Source organism: Sorex fumeus, unplaced genomic scaffold, assembly GCF_029834395.1.
Source record: "Sorex fumeus unplaced genomic scaffold, SorFum_2.1 ptg000008l, whole genome shotgun sequence".
Lineage (NCBI taxonomy): Eukaryota > Metazoa > Chordata > Mammalia > Eulipotyphla > Soricidae > Sorex > Sorex fumeus.
The window spans coordinates 30,682,715-30,698,516 of record NW_026606065.1 but is presented as its reverse complement, the minus strand read 5'-3'; the positions used below and the strand labels follow the sequence as shown (position 1 = coordinate 30,698,516).

At 60.6% G+C, this 15,802-nt stretch overlaps 2 protein-coding genes across 5 annotated transcripts in view; one reads left to right on the top strand and one right to left on the bottom strand.

Moving 5' to 3' along the window:
* Positions 1–8,918, top strand: part of FARP1 (FERM, ARH/RhoGEF and pleckstrin domain protein 1) — a 253,166-nt gene extending 244,248 nt beyond the window's left edge. For all 3 annotated transcript variants that reach the window (XM_056108853.1, XM_056108862.1, XM_056108844.1), the window contains exons 20-27: positions 1,078–1,146; positions 1,323–1,412; positions 2,502–2,584; positions 2,667–2,779; positions 3,094–3,260; positions 7,511–7,618; positions 7,747–7,898; positions 8,470–8,918. In XM_056108853.1, the coding sequence (XP_055964828.1) occupies positions 1,078–1,146; positions 1,323–1,412; positions 2,502–2,584; positions 2,667–2,779; positions 3,094–3,260; positions 7,511–7,618; positions 7,747–7,898; positions 8,470–8,545 (858 nt within the window). In that variant the 3' untranslated portion in view covers positions 8,546–8,918. The remainder of the gene's footprint in view (positions 1–1,077; positions 1,147–1,322; positions 1,413–2,501; positions 2,585–2,666; positions 2,780–3,093; positions 3,261–7,510; positions 7,619–7,746; positions 7,899–8,469) is intronic.
* The window catches only part of STK24 (serine/threonine kinase 24), a 314,684-nt gene that overhangs the window by 259,102 nt on the left and 39,780 nt on the right, over positions 1–15,802 (bottom strand). Inside the window, exons 10-11 of one of the 2 annotated variants that reach the window (XM_056108878.1) lie at positions 15,504–15,640; positions 12,329–13,418 (exon numbers count right to left, since the gene is read on the bottom strand). In XM_056108878.1, coding sequence (XP_055964853.1) covers positions 13,382–13,418; positions 15,504–15,640 — 174 coding nt within the window. In that variant the 3' untranslated portion in view covers positions 12,329–13,381. Of the gene's footprint in view, positions 1–12,328; positions 13,419–15,484; positions 15,641–15,802 lie in introns of those variants that run through there. The other variant, XM_056108888.1, reaches the window with a different exon arrangement.

Sequence of the window (15,802 nt, the reverse complement as noted above, 5' to 3'; positions counted from 1 at the left end):
TGGTGCACAGGGGCAATTCCTGGCTCTGTGCTCAGAGTGGCTCTGGGCAATGCTCAGGGGACCGTGGTTCACCTGGGTCCGGCAGGATGCCTGCCCGCTGGACTCTCCCTGCGGCCCCTTGGTTACGAAGAGCCCTGGGCAGCCCCTGGAGGAGAGAGCCATCCTGCTCTGCCTGCTGAGGTCTCCCAGGACTGGGATCCAGGCCAGCCTCAGACTTACCCGAATTTGACCTGTTTCCAGATTCCCCTGGCCCCCACCCTGAGATAGATACCCAGAGGACCTTGAGCTTGAGTCTGGGCGTTTCCTCTGGCTGTGGAGCCAATGCACAGCCCTGGCTGGCCGACTTCACCGCCTCGTAAATACTAAGGGGAGCCCCTGTGACCTGGGGCAAGGCAGCTCCCCTAGCTGTGCTCAGGGGGCCCTGGGAATGCCCAGTGATCTTGTAGCCAGTCGGTCGGTGCTCCAGCCTGGAGAGATGGTGCTGCTCAGCCCACGCAGGGCCTTGCCAGACAGTGCTTGGGCTGCCAGTGATGGAACCCAGGGGCTTTCCATATGTCGGCATGTGCTCCAGCCCACTGAGCTATCACCTGAGCCCAACTGGTGGTGTTTGGGTGGGGGGAGAGAGCTGAGTAGGGGGCACAATTGACAGTGCGTGCAGGTACTCGTGGCTCTGTGCTCGGTGAGTCATCCCAGCTGTGCTCTTTGCAAATCAGAGCTGGTCGCTGCAAGGCCAGCGCCTTACTCGCCTCTGCTGCCTCTCCAGCCCAATGGCCAGGAAGTTTGGTTTCCGGTGAGAGGGGAGGCGTTGGCCAATGGGGCCTCAAGGATGCAGTGCTGCCTGGGCCTTAATGCCACCCCATGGTGCTTGGGGCTTTCAGGCTGCACCCGGCAATGCTCGGGGTGTGGGGATCATGTGTGGTACAGGGGGTCACCAAACTGCTGTCACCATCTCCCGGCCCCAATCACTGGGATTCCCAGCAGAGAGAGAGTCTGGTTATGAAGCCGGGATCCCCACAGGGAGGATTCAGGTGAATGCCCGCCCCTTACCGCCAACACCCCCTTCTCTTTCCTCGGTAGGAGTTTATTCGCCTGGGAAGCCTCAGCAAGCTCTCGGGGAAGGGCCTGCAGCAGCGAATGTTCTTCCTGGTGAGTGAGGAGAACTGTAGGGCCCCTCGAGGACCTGGAACCCCTCCCCCCCTGGGGTGGGCCCTCTCTGGGAAGGACCCCCTGAAGGCCCTAGGAGCAGCGGGGGCTGCGTAGCATCGACCCACATGTGCAGTTGCCAACACACCTCTCAGCCGCTCCCGTCATCCTCCCTCTAGTTCAACGACGTTCTACTGTACACGAGCAGGGGCCTGACGGCCTGGAACCAGTTTAAGGTGCACGGGCAGCTCCCGCTCTATGGCATGACGGTGAGCACAGGGCTGGGCATGGGAGGAAGCGCGGGCACTGGGCTGGGCACGGGAGGAAGTGTGGGTACCAGGCTGGGCACGAGGGGGAGTGTGGGCCGCAGGTGCCAGCAGTGACCGAGTCTGGCTAGGGATGCCCAGAGGATGCTGGGACAGGGCTCCGGCCCTGCAAGTGGACACTGTTCCCTCGAGAAGCAGAGGCAAGGCCAGCGGACGTGGTCCCATAATAGGCACCTTCATGATAAGAAGGTCTCCCTCCGGGGCCTGGAAGGTTGGGAAGGACCCTGAAAGATGGTTCCCTGGACCAGAACTCCCTTGTCCATTCCCAAGTGTGGCGGGGGACTGGTGGGTTCTGTGCTCCTGCAGTGGCATGTGTGGCATGTGTGGCCCCGTGGCCCCGTGGCCCCGACTCGGAAGCACCTGGCAGGCTGCATAAGCCTACGGGCTGCGGAAAGGAGTCCAGATTCTCAGGATTAAGCCCTGAGCAGCACCAGGTGTGGGCCAGTCAACGTTCCCCTGACCCCGCCCACCATACACAGACACAAAATTCCATCAAGTTCCACATAGGAATTGGGGGGTAGGGAAGGGGGTACATAAACATTCAATTCATAGCATTTCTCAAGACAATATTAAGTTTTTGTCATAAATGTCTTTTTTTTTGCTTTTTGGGTCACACCCAGCGATGCTCAGGGGTTATTCCTGGCTCTGCACTCAGGAATTATTTCTGGCAGCCCTGGGGGACCGTATGGGATGCGAGGGATTGAATCCGGGTCGGCCATGTGCAAAGCAAATGCCCTACCCACTCTACGATCCTCTGGCCCCATAAATGTCTTTTTAAACAAAGTGTAAAAGATAAACTTTACTCTTCAACCAGGAAAAAAGAAAATCCCAGCTCTGACCTTCCCTTTGTCTTTTCGGTTGTGAATTGTCCACCCTCCACGCCCTAGTGCTCGACTTCAGCTCTGCCCCCAAGCTTGGCTTCGTGGCATCCCCTGCCCCGTCTGCAGCTTCCAAGTCAGCCTAGAGCCTGCTAGTTAGCGCTGGGCCCCGGGTCAGGCTTCGGGGCTTAACTAATGCAAACTCTGCCCACAGCTGGAGGAGAGCGAGGAGGAATGGGGCGTCCCACACTGCCTGACCCTGAGGGGCCAGCGGCAGTCCATCATCGTGGCGGCCAGGTAACTGGATGCCCGCCCAGCCCTCCACCCTGCCGCCGGCCGCGGGGCCAGAGCTGACCCGGGCCCATCCGTGTCTCCCCAGCTCTCGGTCGGAGATGGAAAAGTGGGTGGAGGACATACAGATGGCCATCGACCTGGCGGAGAAGAGCAGTGGCCCTACGCCCGAGTTCGTGGCCAGCAGCCCCCCTGACAACAGTGAGTGGGGGCGCAGGGTTCTGTCCAGCAGGGTGTGGGGGTTCCTTATGGGCCTGCAGTGCAGGCGCTGGGCCCCTCGGAGTTCCCGCTTTCTGAAACGAATGGAAAGAAGAGGTGGGGGGCAGGTGGCACCTGAGTGGGCGTCCGGGGGCCCCTCGGTAGGTGGCCATCCTGGGCTCCCGACAAGCAGGAGGTTGGGGAGGGTAACCCCTAGTCGTGGATGCACGTGCCGAGTGCGTGCCACGGAGCAGGCCGGTGTCCCCTCTTACTGGTGGACCCGGCTCACCAGGGCTCTTGGCCATCTTTGTCCGCAGAGTCCCCCGACGAGGCCACAGCGGCCGACCAGGAGTCGGAGGACGACCTGAGCGCCTCGCGCACCTCGCTGGAGCGCCAGGCCCCCCACCGCGGGAACACCATGGTGCACGTGTGCTGGCACCGCAACACCAGCGTGTCCATGGTGGACTTCAGCGTGGCCGTGGAGGTGCGCGCAGGGCGTGGGGCTGGGGGGCGGGGCGATGGCCAGGGGCGGGGCCACATGTAGGCGGGGCAATGTCGGGGCGAGGCTACTTATAGGGCCGGTAATACCGGGGGCGGGGCTATACTCGGGGGCGGGGCTACTTATAGGGCGGGTGATGCCGGGGCGGGGCTACCTGTGAGGGCGGGGCGATACTCAGGGGCGGGGCCATACGTAGGGCAGGGTGATGCCCGGGGGGTAGGGCGGGGCTAAGTATAGGGCGAGGTAATATTCCGGGGTGGGACCACACACAGGGTGGGGCGATTTGGGCAGGGCAATATCCGGGGCAGGACTACACCGGGCAGGGCAATTTACAGGGCAGAAGCAAAACTGGGGGTGGGGCTACTTATGGGGCGTGGCCACGTAGAGGGCATGGCTGCACTAGGGCGGGGCTATACCAACGGCAGGCCTGCTTATAGGATAGCATAATACCGGAGGCGGGGCCTATATAGGGCGTGGCCGCCCAGGGCAAGGCTCTTAGCGCAGGGGATAAATGCTGGGGAAGGGGTAATGGGGCGGGGCCTCTTATGGGGCTGGGCCATGTCTAGGGCAGCGGTTACCTGGGGGCAGGGCTACATATATAGGGTGGGCTGTGCAAGGGCAGACCTAAATCTGGGGCAGGGCAATACCGGTAAAGTTGGGTGGGGCCACGCCAACTCCAGGCTTCCTGGACCTGGACACTTACCTTAGGAAGCCGCACGCGTGACACCACCTCTGCACTGGGCTCTTTTCTGTTGTGGACTTAACCCACTGGAGAGAGGCTGGCTGTTGGTGTGTTTAACCGAATCTGGTTTCTGCCCCCACCCCACCCCTGACTCCCCATGAGTGCACGAGGAGGACGGAGTGCAAACTGCTTGCAAGGGTCCTGCGGGTCTCCCTCGAGTGGGGGCGTGGGTCAGGCGGCACCCCTAGGTAGAGACTGAATCTTTTGGAGCTCCCAGATTTCCCGTTTTTCCAAAGTATTTTCCAGTCTTGTTACATCCTTCACTTCTTTCCAGGAAGTGTCATAGCTTAGAAAACTCTGAAATGACCCGGTTCTCTCCCAAATCTCTTGGGGGTAGCCGAGCCTGACCTATTCTGGAGCTGTTTACTGGGTTTTGTGATTCTGGGCCAGCAGGTTCTAGACAGAAGCCCAGCGGTCCTGAATTCCTAAATCTCCTAAATGAAGAGAGCAGAACGCTAGAGCAGCAGCTGGTCTGCTGGGGGCAGAGCCATACTACAGCTGGTAGGACGCTTACCTTGAAAACCAACCTGAGTACCCCATATGGTCCCCACGTCCTGCTAGGAATAAGCCCGTAGCACCACCTGGTGTGGACCCCAAACAGAAAGTCCAGGGAAGGCCACATCACATTTCCGGAAAAGAAGGGGCGGGGGGAGGCTCTTGGGCTTCTGAATCATCTCTTAAAACTGTCGTATTTACTGACAGCTGGGTTTGTTTCTGTTTTTGGGCCACACCCACAGCTCAGGGCTTACTCCTGGCTCTGTGCTCAGGAATCTCTCCTGGACGGCCAGGGATGGGGCTGAGTGCCACTTACACTGTCTCTCCAGCCCCAACAATGCTCTTTTTATTGAATATCCTCCTGGCCTGTTCTAAACTCCACCTACTGTTAAAAACAGCCTCTGGAGGAATCCATTTGCAGTTTTTCTGTATTGGAGAGGGCAGAAGCTTCTTTCACTGTTCTTACATGATTTGTTGTGGTGCCTACCAAGTACTCTACCACACCGCCAGCCTTAAAGCTTTATTATTTATTATCATCAGTTAGTTTGCACAATCTGAGCAACTGATTTTTCCGTTTGTCAGGATTCCAGTTTGTGGGTCGGAGAGATAGGACACGGACTAAACAGGCACTGGCCTGGCACACAGCCGGACCCTGGCTCAATCCACAGCACACCTGGGAGTAACCCCAACAACCCCCCTCTAAAAAAAATTGATTTGCAGATTCCCAGTTGGCCGGATTGTGATGCAGGGTGGTCTTTTCCCAAAGGCCCAGGGGTCCCTCCAGAGTTGGTGGGCAGGGAGACCCCCATTCTGTTCCTCTTGTGCTAACCCCCATGCTCTCCTGCCAGTGACTCTAACTCGCCAGTGGGCATTTCTTTAGGGGAAAATGGAGTGTGGGTCGAACAGGGAAGCACTAGTGACCAGCTCAGGGCAAAGAGGCACCAGGGCAGGGTAGGAGCATGGCCACAGATGGATGGAGGGGTTGCCCGGGCATCTGCCACTGGAGAATGAAGCCAACGCCGAGGGCCCAGCCTGGGGACAAGGGAAGGCCAGGAAGTATGTTCTAGAAGGAATTTCTGGTGGCCACTACTTGCTGCAGGCGTGCCACGGATCAGCCGTGGGGAAAATGCCGGCCTAAACCATGGGCTATGGCTGTACTCAAGGGGAACTGGTTCACTTCTCGGTTTCAGAGGTGGCTTTGGGCCCCAGGCAGAGGAAGTGACACTCCCCAAATCCTCATTCTGCTCAGGCCTCCCCCACCACACCCTCCAGGCTGTGAACAGGCATTTGCTGTGCCCACCACACTCGGGTAGAAGCCCAGGACCAGTGACTGCCCCAGTTAGCACAGAGAGGGACGCAGAAAAGTCCCAGCAAAGATTATTATAGTTTGCAAGTGGCCCTTCAGCCTTTTTTGTTTGTTTTTAAACTTGGAGGTTTCAAATACATGTTGAAGGGCCCATTCATGGATTCTCAGACACCTCGATCTGGTGCCCAGATTAGAATTAAGATGGGATGCGTTCAGGTATGATCATCCCCGGGCTGTGCTGCCTCCCAGCCCCCCACCCCCACTCCATCGTCCCCTAAGGGAATGATTCAGGCACCCCAGGAACATTCTGGAACATTCTGTCCCATCGCAGCTCTTTGATCTCTAGAGTCTCCCTGGCAAATCCTCTGGTCAGTGACGCCGAGGTTGTGCATCTTCTGCCAGTGGGTGTCCCTTCCGGGCCTGGACACAGCCATGGCTCAGGTGTCTTCAGTTTGAGCACCCCAGGGCTCTGCCAAGCCGGTGCCGAAACGCCTGCGGGAACGGCACGCGGCCACTAGGTGGCGGGCAGGAGCCGCTCTGGAGTTCCCAGAAGCAGAGGCTGAGGCCTTCCTGGGGGACCCCTGCCCAGTTCCATTTTTTCTCCCTTCCCTGGAGGCCCAAGTGCCAAGCGGAGGTGTCCAAAGCTCGCCCTATACTCTATGGACAAGGACCCCCCCTTGCCACTCACCTGGAGAGTGTTCTGGGGCCTCCTGCTGGCTCCTCCCCATGGACACTGGGCAGGGGGCTGGCGGGGGGATCCCTGGGCCCCCTCAGTGGTCATTCTCCTCCATCACAGGTCTAGACACAGTCACTCTCCGGGGGTCCGGGCTCCACGCGGCTTGGCAGGGGTCCCACCACTGACCGGCCCATGGACCTTCCACTGCAGCAGTATTGGGGGTGGGCTTGGTTTGGAGCCAGGATCATGATCATCCTGTTGTTCGTCAATTTCCTCCAGCAGGCACCAGTAACGTCTCCTTCGTCCTAGCCCTGAGATTCTAAAAAGTGCCACATTCAAGGCTCTTTCAGGGTTAGGAGAATGAGACCCATCATTGTTACTGGTATTTGGCACATTGGGTACGCCACGGGGAGTTTGCCAGACTCTGCTGTGTGGGCAGGTTACATTCAGTAGCCTGCCAGGTTGTCCAGAGTAAGAATGAGATAAGATGCCGCACGTTTTATAGTCTCTGGGTCTTGGCCGTTGATGGGATTACACGGTGCCGGGGGGGTGGGGGGGGGAGGGGGGGCAGTTGGCAGGTGTGACCCCTGCCTACTGGAAGATGGAGGATCTGGGTGGAGGATGCTCAGCCCCGATCTGAGCAGACTTGGAGATCTCAGCCCCGGGACCCGCATGCCTTTGTTCCTCTGCCAGTACCTTCATGTGTGTGGAGAGTGGTCTCAGCATGGTGGTGGCTGGTTCTGGAGGTCTTTGGCTGCCGGGGCTCTGCTCGGGGTGGGGCGGGGAGGGAAACTCAACACGCCCCTCTCCGAGGGGCCCTGGCGAGGACAGCCAGGCGCGGGGTCAGGAGATTCTGCGCTGTTCTCTTCCGGGAGTTGGGTTTTATATAAATGGCAGGTGGTTTGGAGCCACACCTGCCATTTTCTCAGGGGTGGCCAGGCCCATGAGGGGCAAGAGCTCAATGAAGGCACAGTGGGCCAGGGGGTGCATGCCTGACAGAACCCTTCGTCTTGCAGAATCAGTTGTCAGGGAACCTGCTGAGGAAGTTCAAGAACAGCAACGGGTGGCAGAGGCTGTGGGTGGTCTTCACCAACTTCTGCCTCTTCTTCTACAAGTCACACCAGGTACTGGCTGGGCGGGGTGGGGGAGGGGGGGCACAGGCAAGGCTGATCCGTGCCCTGACGGCGGCGGGTGGGCACGGGGTGGTGCCCGGCCGTCCCCAGCGCCCCCATCACACCGCTGTCCCGTGCAGGACAATCATCCGCTGGCCAGCCTGCCTCTGCTGGGCTACTCGCTCACGATCCCTGCCGAGTCGGAGGAGATCCACAAGGAGCACGTGTTCAAGCTGCATTTCAAGTCCCACGTGTACTACTTCAGGGCCGAGAGCGAGTACACGTTCGAGAGGTAAAGGGGGGCCCGGCCTTGGGGGAACCCCAGAACCAGGAAGGGGATCGGTCCCTCTGGCCCACTTGAGCTTGCTCCCTCCTGCCTGGACACGCCCACCGGAACCACTCCCCAGCCCCCCAGAAAGTGGGGTAGGGAGGAAATAGAGGCCATCCTCAGGCTGCACCTGCACCCCCTTACAAACGTGATGCTGAGCCCCCCACGAGCTAACTCTGAAGCCCCCCATGGGCTGTTTACAACTCTGGTGGGAGGTCGGTGGACACCCCCAAACAGCACTCACTGGTCAAGTGGGGATGGTGTTCGCTTTGCACATGGCCGAGCTGGGTTCCCTCCCGACACCCCGGATGGTCCCCCCCACCCCCCTGGCCCTGCCCAGAGTGGCCCCTGAGCACAGAGCCGGGAGTCAGCCCTGAGCACCGCCACAAAATCCAGAAGCGCTTCCTAGCACCCCTCCCCCGGGCTCACACAGAGGAGCCCCCCGCCCAGAGTTCAAGTCCCACTCCTGGCTGGCCCACTGCCCACAGCAGGACGCGAGAGCCGGCCTCACCCTGCCTTCACCTCTCCTTTCCAGGTGGATGGAGGTGATCCGAAGTGCCACCTGCTCGGCCTCCCGCGCGCTGGCTCACAGGGAGTCCCACGGGTACTGACGGTGCCCAGGCCGGGGGCCGAGCCGGCCACAGTCCCCCGCAGATGGACACTCCTTCCTGTGTGCCCCTGGACAGCCGAGGCTGGGCCCCACGGAACCGTTTTCTAACTCGTCTTTTCAGCCGTTTCTCCTCCAAACAGTGGCCTCCTCTGGTGGTCCGGCCTGGGGCCCCCTGGGGCCCCCGGGGTGTGGGCGAGTGTGGGGTGTCGCGTGTGCCAGTATTAACCCCGTCATTCCCAGAGTGCCAAATTCCCGCAGGCCGGGCGCACCCCTCCCCCACACAGGGCAAACACTCTTCTTTTTCTTAAAAGGAACTCCCACCCTACCCCACCCCCGTTGGGCTGCTGCATTTTAAAAAAAAGGAAAAAAAACACCAGGATCTTTTCCCAGTGTTGCCAATATCCCTGGCACAGTCTTGAAACAAGCGAACGAGCTCATTTTTCAGATTTCTTTCTTTTTTTTTTCCAGTCTTTCTACTTTTATAACACTAGCTTAGGACTTCCTTCCCGGGTTCAGGGGGCCTCAGCGCGCCCCACCGACGCTGGTCACCAGCCACCTGAGTGCGAGTGACCGGAGGGTCCCCGTCTCCCTCTCGGCGGGCGGTGGCGGGTTGTGGGGCCGCGCGTGTGCCGTGGGTGGGTGTGGGCTGTGCCGTTTTGCTGTGTGTCTGTCACAAGCATGCAATAACTGTCTGGCCGTCAGAGGGGCCGTTCGTGACGTTTCGTGATGGAGAGTTGTGGCTCGGACGGTGCTGGGGGCTGGGGGTTGGGGGGCCTGGCCCCCCCGGCCCCCGAAGACCCCCCCCCACCAATGGGGCCACATCTCCAATGGTAGAGATAAGTGTAAGGCGAGAAGGAGCAGAGCCTGGAGTGGAACCAACCATCTCTTCTCCTTCGTAGCCGCCTCCCCCGACTCCCCTCCCCCCCCCCCGGGCCTGGGCTCGCCACGCTGGGACCCAGTGTCTCCCCGACACTCGGGTCACACAGGGAACACGGGTTCCAGAAAGTTCTGGCCCAGGCCCGCCACCGAGTGGCTGCTATTCCCTGAGGATGGGGTGTTGGGCCAGACCACCCCCCACCCCCAGAAAGGCCTGGGGCCTTGAGGGACCCCCTCCTCTGGGCAGGTCCCCCCTACCCACCGCGGGCGCGAACCTGCGCTGTGTCGTTCATCCTTTGCCTTACGATATGTACCACATGGTCGCGAGTACTAACGAAAGGGAATAAAAATACCTCACGCCACAATCCAGCAAGTTGACGTCTCAAGGCAAACAGCACCCGCCTCGTCTCTCTGTCACTGTTCGTGTGGGGGGGAGGGGGGGGCAGAGCAGACGCCTGACCTCGAAACACTCACTCCATCCCCCCCCACCGGGGTGGCAGAACATTCTAGACTGACTTTGGCGCCCACAGAGGTGCAGGGAAGCCCAGGCATGAGCATGGCGCCAAGACGGGGCTGTGGGGGTCCCAGGAAGACAAGCTCGCTCCTGGGGCTTCTTGCCACCCCACAAGGAACAGGGGCAACAGAGGAAGGGGTGAAAGAGGCCTTGCAGCGATGAGGGCTGAGGGGAGGGTATCTCAGCCTACTTCCTGGACCTCCCCTCCCGTGGGGTCAAAGGAAATCAAAGTCCAGCTGGGGGGTGGTTGGGCAGATTCTGGGCTGGGTTAGAAGCCCAGGACGGGGTCTAGGGCCGATTAGCAGGCGACGGCCCCCATCCTTGACCAGCACAGAGGCCAGGACACCCCGTGGATCTCCTGATACAGGCATGAAAGGGACACATGGGGGATCTGCCATTCACACCCACCTGGTTGCCCCCATTGCACTGCATGGGGCCGCGATGCCCCTGCTCCCCCACCATGGCACTGCACAGGGCTGTGATGCCCCTGTCCCCCCCCCCCACTATGGCACTGCACAGGGCCACGATGCCCCGTCCCCTCCCCCATGGCACTGCACAGGGCCACGATGCCCCTGTCCCCTCCCCCATGGCACTGCACGGGGCTGCGATGCAGTCGACACAAACACTTGAGCGTTGTGGCCAAGGGCCCAAAGCCTGAGTTGGGTCTCCCAACCAGGCACCAGGCGCAGGATGATAAAACTCATTTCTGTGAGCTTCACTGGGCTGGTGAGTGTGGCGGGGGGGGGGGGGGGTCTGGCCACCTTGTTCCTGCATAAGTAGCCTGGGGTTGGGGTGGGTTTGGGGGGGTTCTTGGCTGTGCCCAGCAGGACGTGTGATGCCAGGGATCAAACCCGGGCCTCTCTCCAGCCAGCAGCGTCAGAACCCAACTGCATGAGGCTACGGGCAATTCAGTCACACAACGGACCCCTCGCACCACGGGCAGCCCTGCAGGACGGAGCATGGAAAGCGTTGGAGATCTGGGAAATGGGCCAGCAAAAATGCCCCCTAAACACAGACGCCTCTGGGGTTGGGAGCCAGAGTGCCGCAGGGAGGGCATCTGCCTTGCACGCGGCCAAGCACCAGGCACGAGTGACTCCAGAGTGGAGAGTCAGGAGTCGGCCCTGAGCATCACCTGCTGTGGCCCAAGAAAAACCACCAAAATAAAGGCGCCTCACTTAAGGCCTCCGAGGAGAGACCCTCTTAGCGCAGCCCAAGGGAGGCTCACCTGGTCCTGACCTGTCTCCGCACTCTGTAAACTCAATTTGCTCGACCAAAACCACCTCAAAATCCTTTCACTGCCCAGCGGTCTCGGATTCAGCCCCCCCCATTCACTTTGCATGCAGGAGTTCTGGGTTCGACCCCCGCCACCACTGGTGTGACACAGCCCCCACCCCAATAAAACACGGCTACTGGCCACCCTGCCTGCTGCCTTCTCTTCCCAAGGGTGATGGCCAGGCTCTAGGACACCCCCTAAGGAGCCAGGCCTGCCAGGCCTTCGTGGCCATCAGCTGGCCTCGCCGGCAGCAGAGCCCAGAGGGCGAGGAGACGGGTCAGCGCCCACACCACTCACTATCCCCCACCCTCCCTCGCTCGCCACCCCGTCAGCGGAGCCCAGGGCCACGACTTCAATTCTCCAGCTCTTTCTCCTGCAGTGGACAAAGCTGATCTTGGGCCTGTGCCCCACGGGGCAGTCAGCCGTGTGCCCCCACCCCCACCCCCGGCTCCAGAACACACCCTGGGTTTCACAGCTGCGCTCATTAACCCCAAGGCAGAAATGCACGCAGGCTGGGCACCGCCCCTCTGGTTCTCCCCCTGCTTTCGAGGTGACACCCGGGCAAGATGGAAACAGATGCTTTGGCATCACCACCAGGCACAGCTCATAGCCCCAGGCCCTTTGTCCAACCCCCACGCCAAGAACTACCACCCTGTAGAGATGCCAGGAACACACGGCTGCATCCAGGGCGGTGCTACTAGCCAGAACGGTCAACTGCTTTGGGAACTCGGGGTGCACGGAGTGGGGTTCAAGGAGGCGCCATTTCTGCAGGTCCCCGGGGGGAGGGGGGAGCGGGGGTAGACTTTCCCTCTTGGCACCAGATGTGGTTGGTCCTCCCGGCTGGCAGAGCATCAGACCCATGCTCCTGGTGGGCAAGAAAACCCTGAGGTTTTAGGGGTCCCTGGGAAGAGCTCAAGCGAGTTTTCATTGTCTCTTGAGATCACTCCTGGCAGTGTGCGGGGGACCAGGCCTCCTGCCCCCCTACACACACACACACACACACACACACACACACACACACCCTGCAGGCAGAGGCTCGCTTGATGCCCGCAGGTGCTGGGTGGGTGGGGGGGGGGGGTGTGCACACGCCGGGTCCCGTTCAAGGAGGCTGTGCGAGGCAGGCGTGTTATAAAATTTATTCGTGGTGAGCATTCAGACAGATTGGGGAGGGCGGGGGGGCGGGCGGAGAGATGCTACGTGGCGTCAGGGTGGCGAGGCCCCGTGGCACAAGTCCAGAACAACGGGGAAGACGAGGGTGGGCCTCCGGGAGAAACTGGAGAGAATCACTTAAAGCTTCTGGAGGCGACAGAGGTTCCCATTGAAAACACTAAGAAATAGTACCATCCACAAGGGGGGGGCGGGGCGGGGCGTCCAGAGGACCCAGGGGCGGGGCGGGGCCAGACGCGAGGGCGGGGCGTTCCGGTTGAGGTACAAATTCCCTAAGAGGGGCATTAATTATTATTAATGGCAAACCCTGCAGATACAAAATAAAACCCCAATCACTGGTCACAGAATTCAAAAATTTACAGGTAATAAAGGCAAGGCAAGAGACTCAAGCGTTGGCCTGTCAAATATTTACTCCACGGACATTATCTACAGAAGCACTAGGCCACCATTTTTTTTTTGTTTGTGGTTTTTTTTTTTTTTTTGTACACAGTGATTCTTGATGTGCGCCCACAGGGTTTCGGTAAAAATGAGGCTTATATATATACAAATCTGTACACAGATCCACCGGCGTGACCTCCGGCCCGGGGCAGGGGCGGGAGGCCCCCCTTTAAAGCAGGATACCTGAGGTTTCATTTCTTCCGTTTGCCTTGTGATCCCAAATATACATTTCGGGGGTTTGCTTTCGTTTGCAAAGACACTTCTCCAAGATATGTGCAAGATGGTTTAAAAATTCGAAATGAAGAGAAACGAATGGAAGCCATCGCCGAAGGGGCCCCACCCACCCCATTTTAGACGGCGGGTGCCTGGCCAAGGCCAGGGGCGGGCGGGGGGGGGAAGTGGGAGGAAGCAAGCACTGTGTGTCCCCCCCAGGGCCGGCAGGGCGACCCTCCACCTCGGAGGTGCCCCTTCTCAGCATCGGCAAAGGCTCTGGTTGGCTTGAACAGAAGAGGAGGAAGAGGAGGAGGAAAAAAGGGAAAAAAAAAAAAAACCCAAATGCCAACGGGATTTCAATGGGATGATGGTCCACCGCCGCCGAGAGAGTACCTACAGGAAAACACAGACAGATTACGGCGCTGGCCACGGGCAGGGCTCTCGAACCGGTGGGTGACCCCGGCTCTGAGCGATGAAACACACTGTGGGAAAAGACCCCGTCCCAAGGAGACCCGGGAAAGGAAAACTGGGACTCGGCCACTTCCCCAAGATGGGCGAGAAATGAGAAAATGGGGATCAGCCGACCGGGTGGGGGGGTGGGGGGGGTTTACACACACTCAGCAGCCTGCCCCCCTGGGCTGGTCTCAGACACCAGAAAGAGCGGGTGGGCATGAGGACAGCAACTGAGGCCTCTGGGGTGTGGGGGGGGGGCACGCCGTGTGAAAAACCATCGTGGGGTCAGGGCGAGAGTAGCACGCTTGTAGCATATCTGCCTTCAACACAGTCACCCCGTGTTCGATCCCCGGCATCCCGTAATCCCTCTTCCTCCCATCCCCGATATTCTCTGAGCACTGCCAGGAGTAACTCGTGAGAAGGAGGAAGTCACCCCCAGATCACTGCCAGGTGCGACCCAAGATAGAAATAAATAAATAAACCAAACACGGGTTCCGGTGTGGGAAACAGAACCGGGGCGCCAGGTGGCCCAGCTCCATGGGCACAACCAGCTAGCCTGGCCAAAGACGTCCCCCGAGTGACCAGCGCACGCTAACGGGAGGCAGCTCGGAGGGGCCGGGATCTGCCCAGCGTGCATGGAACGATGAGGCAGGAAGCCAGTTTCCTCCACAAACGATGGGGAGATGTGTGTGTGGGGGGGGGGGGTGGGGGGAGGCCTGACCACGTCTGTTTCCTAGTATCCTATGGTACCACGGGGCTCTGGGGTACAAGAGGAGGAGGGAGGGGGGATCCCCTCAGCCAGGGCGGCCACAGCCGCCTGGACACTGGCCCCAAGTCAGGAGACACGGGGGGGCGGGGGCCCGGGGAGTGGGGCTGGTCCCAGACATCCGTCCCGGAGTCCCAGGAAAGGCCACTTCAGCCCAGGCCCTCCAGGTCACTTTACTAGAAACATCGCCGCCAGCTCCTGGGAGGAGGGGCACCAGGAGCCTGGCACACACCTGCAACATGCATCAGCCTCAGAGGGGACAAGGGCTCTGGGAGCAAATACCCACAAAGCCTTCGCCACGGCCGCCATGGCCTCGGGGAGCCCCGGGAGGCTGGACACAGGGAACAAATGGGAGGCCGTGTGCAAGCAGCCCCCTTGCTGGGGAGACTGAGTCACGCGTGTCCCAGAGAAGAGTTTGAGAGACTGGGGCACAGCCACTCCCCTTCCCTCCCTCCCTCCCAATCTCCAGGTGACCACCAGCCAGACAGGGACAGACACCGCTGTGGCCGGCAGGACAGGGAAAATGAAGTGACAAAAACGTGAGGAAACTGTGAGGACCTCTAAGGAGGGGCCGGGTTCTAAGCAAGGGGGACCCGGGCCCTCCAATCACCACTGCCCCAGCAGTGACCCTAATGCTGTCACAGGTCCTCGGGCCAACACTGTAGGAGATGCCCCTCGTTCCCGGGAGAAAGGGGCACAGGCTGGCAACTGGGGGGGTGGGGGAGCCCAACCTGTCACCTGCCGGGGAGGGAGGGGCCTGGGACATAGGGAGGTACTGCAGCGGCGCCCAAGCCCCAGGCGCTGCACCTGGGCTGCGAGCAGTCTGAACGGCCGCCAGTGACCCCCACCAGGTCCCAGGCATGTGGCGGGGTGGACAGTGCTGGGGCAGGGGGACAGGGACGATGTGGTGTGGGCACAGAGTGGGCAATGCAATGGGGCGTGGACATGAGCACAGTGCAGCTGTGAGGACATGGATGGCGTGGACAGAGGGCTGGCACGGGCCAGGGGGTGTGGAGTGGACGTGGGGGTGGCGGGGATGTGGGCTGAGGCCTGGGCTGGTGACGCAGAGCCAAGGCCAGGCCCCCCAGAGCAGGAGCGTTAGTTACTGCCACAGCCTCCGCACTGGGCCACCCAGGGTCTCCAAGCCCCTTCTGGAACCTTCTCTCCCACACTCAAACCTCCTCCCTCGGCCCTGATGACACAGCATCATCGCCACCCGCCCCCCCCCCACCCGACATACCCCCGGGCAGCCAGGTTACCTCTGCAGCCGCTGGACCAGCGTGGACACCATGGTGTCCGAGATGCCGGGACAGGCCTCTTCGGCCAGGTAGATGGCCCCTCGCAGCTCCTCGATGGACCCCAAGTTCCCCCCACATGCCTCGCTCTTCTCCTTCAGCTGAAACATAGCGTGGACGGGTGTGAGGCTGGACCCAGGGGCCAAAGGGGCCGGGGACGGGAGGGGGGAAACCCTACGGAGCAGCCCCCGGAAACCGGGGAAGGTGCCCGCGTTGGACAATGGCCCGAGGACAGGGGTCCCACTCAGAGCAGCCCACCAGGG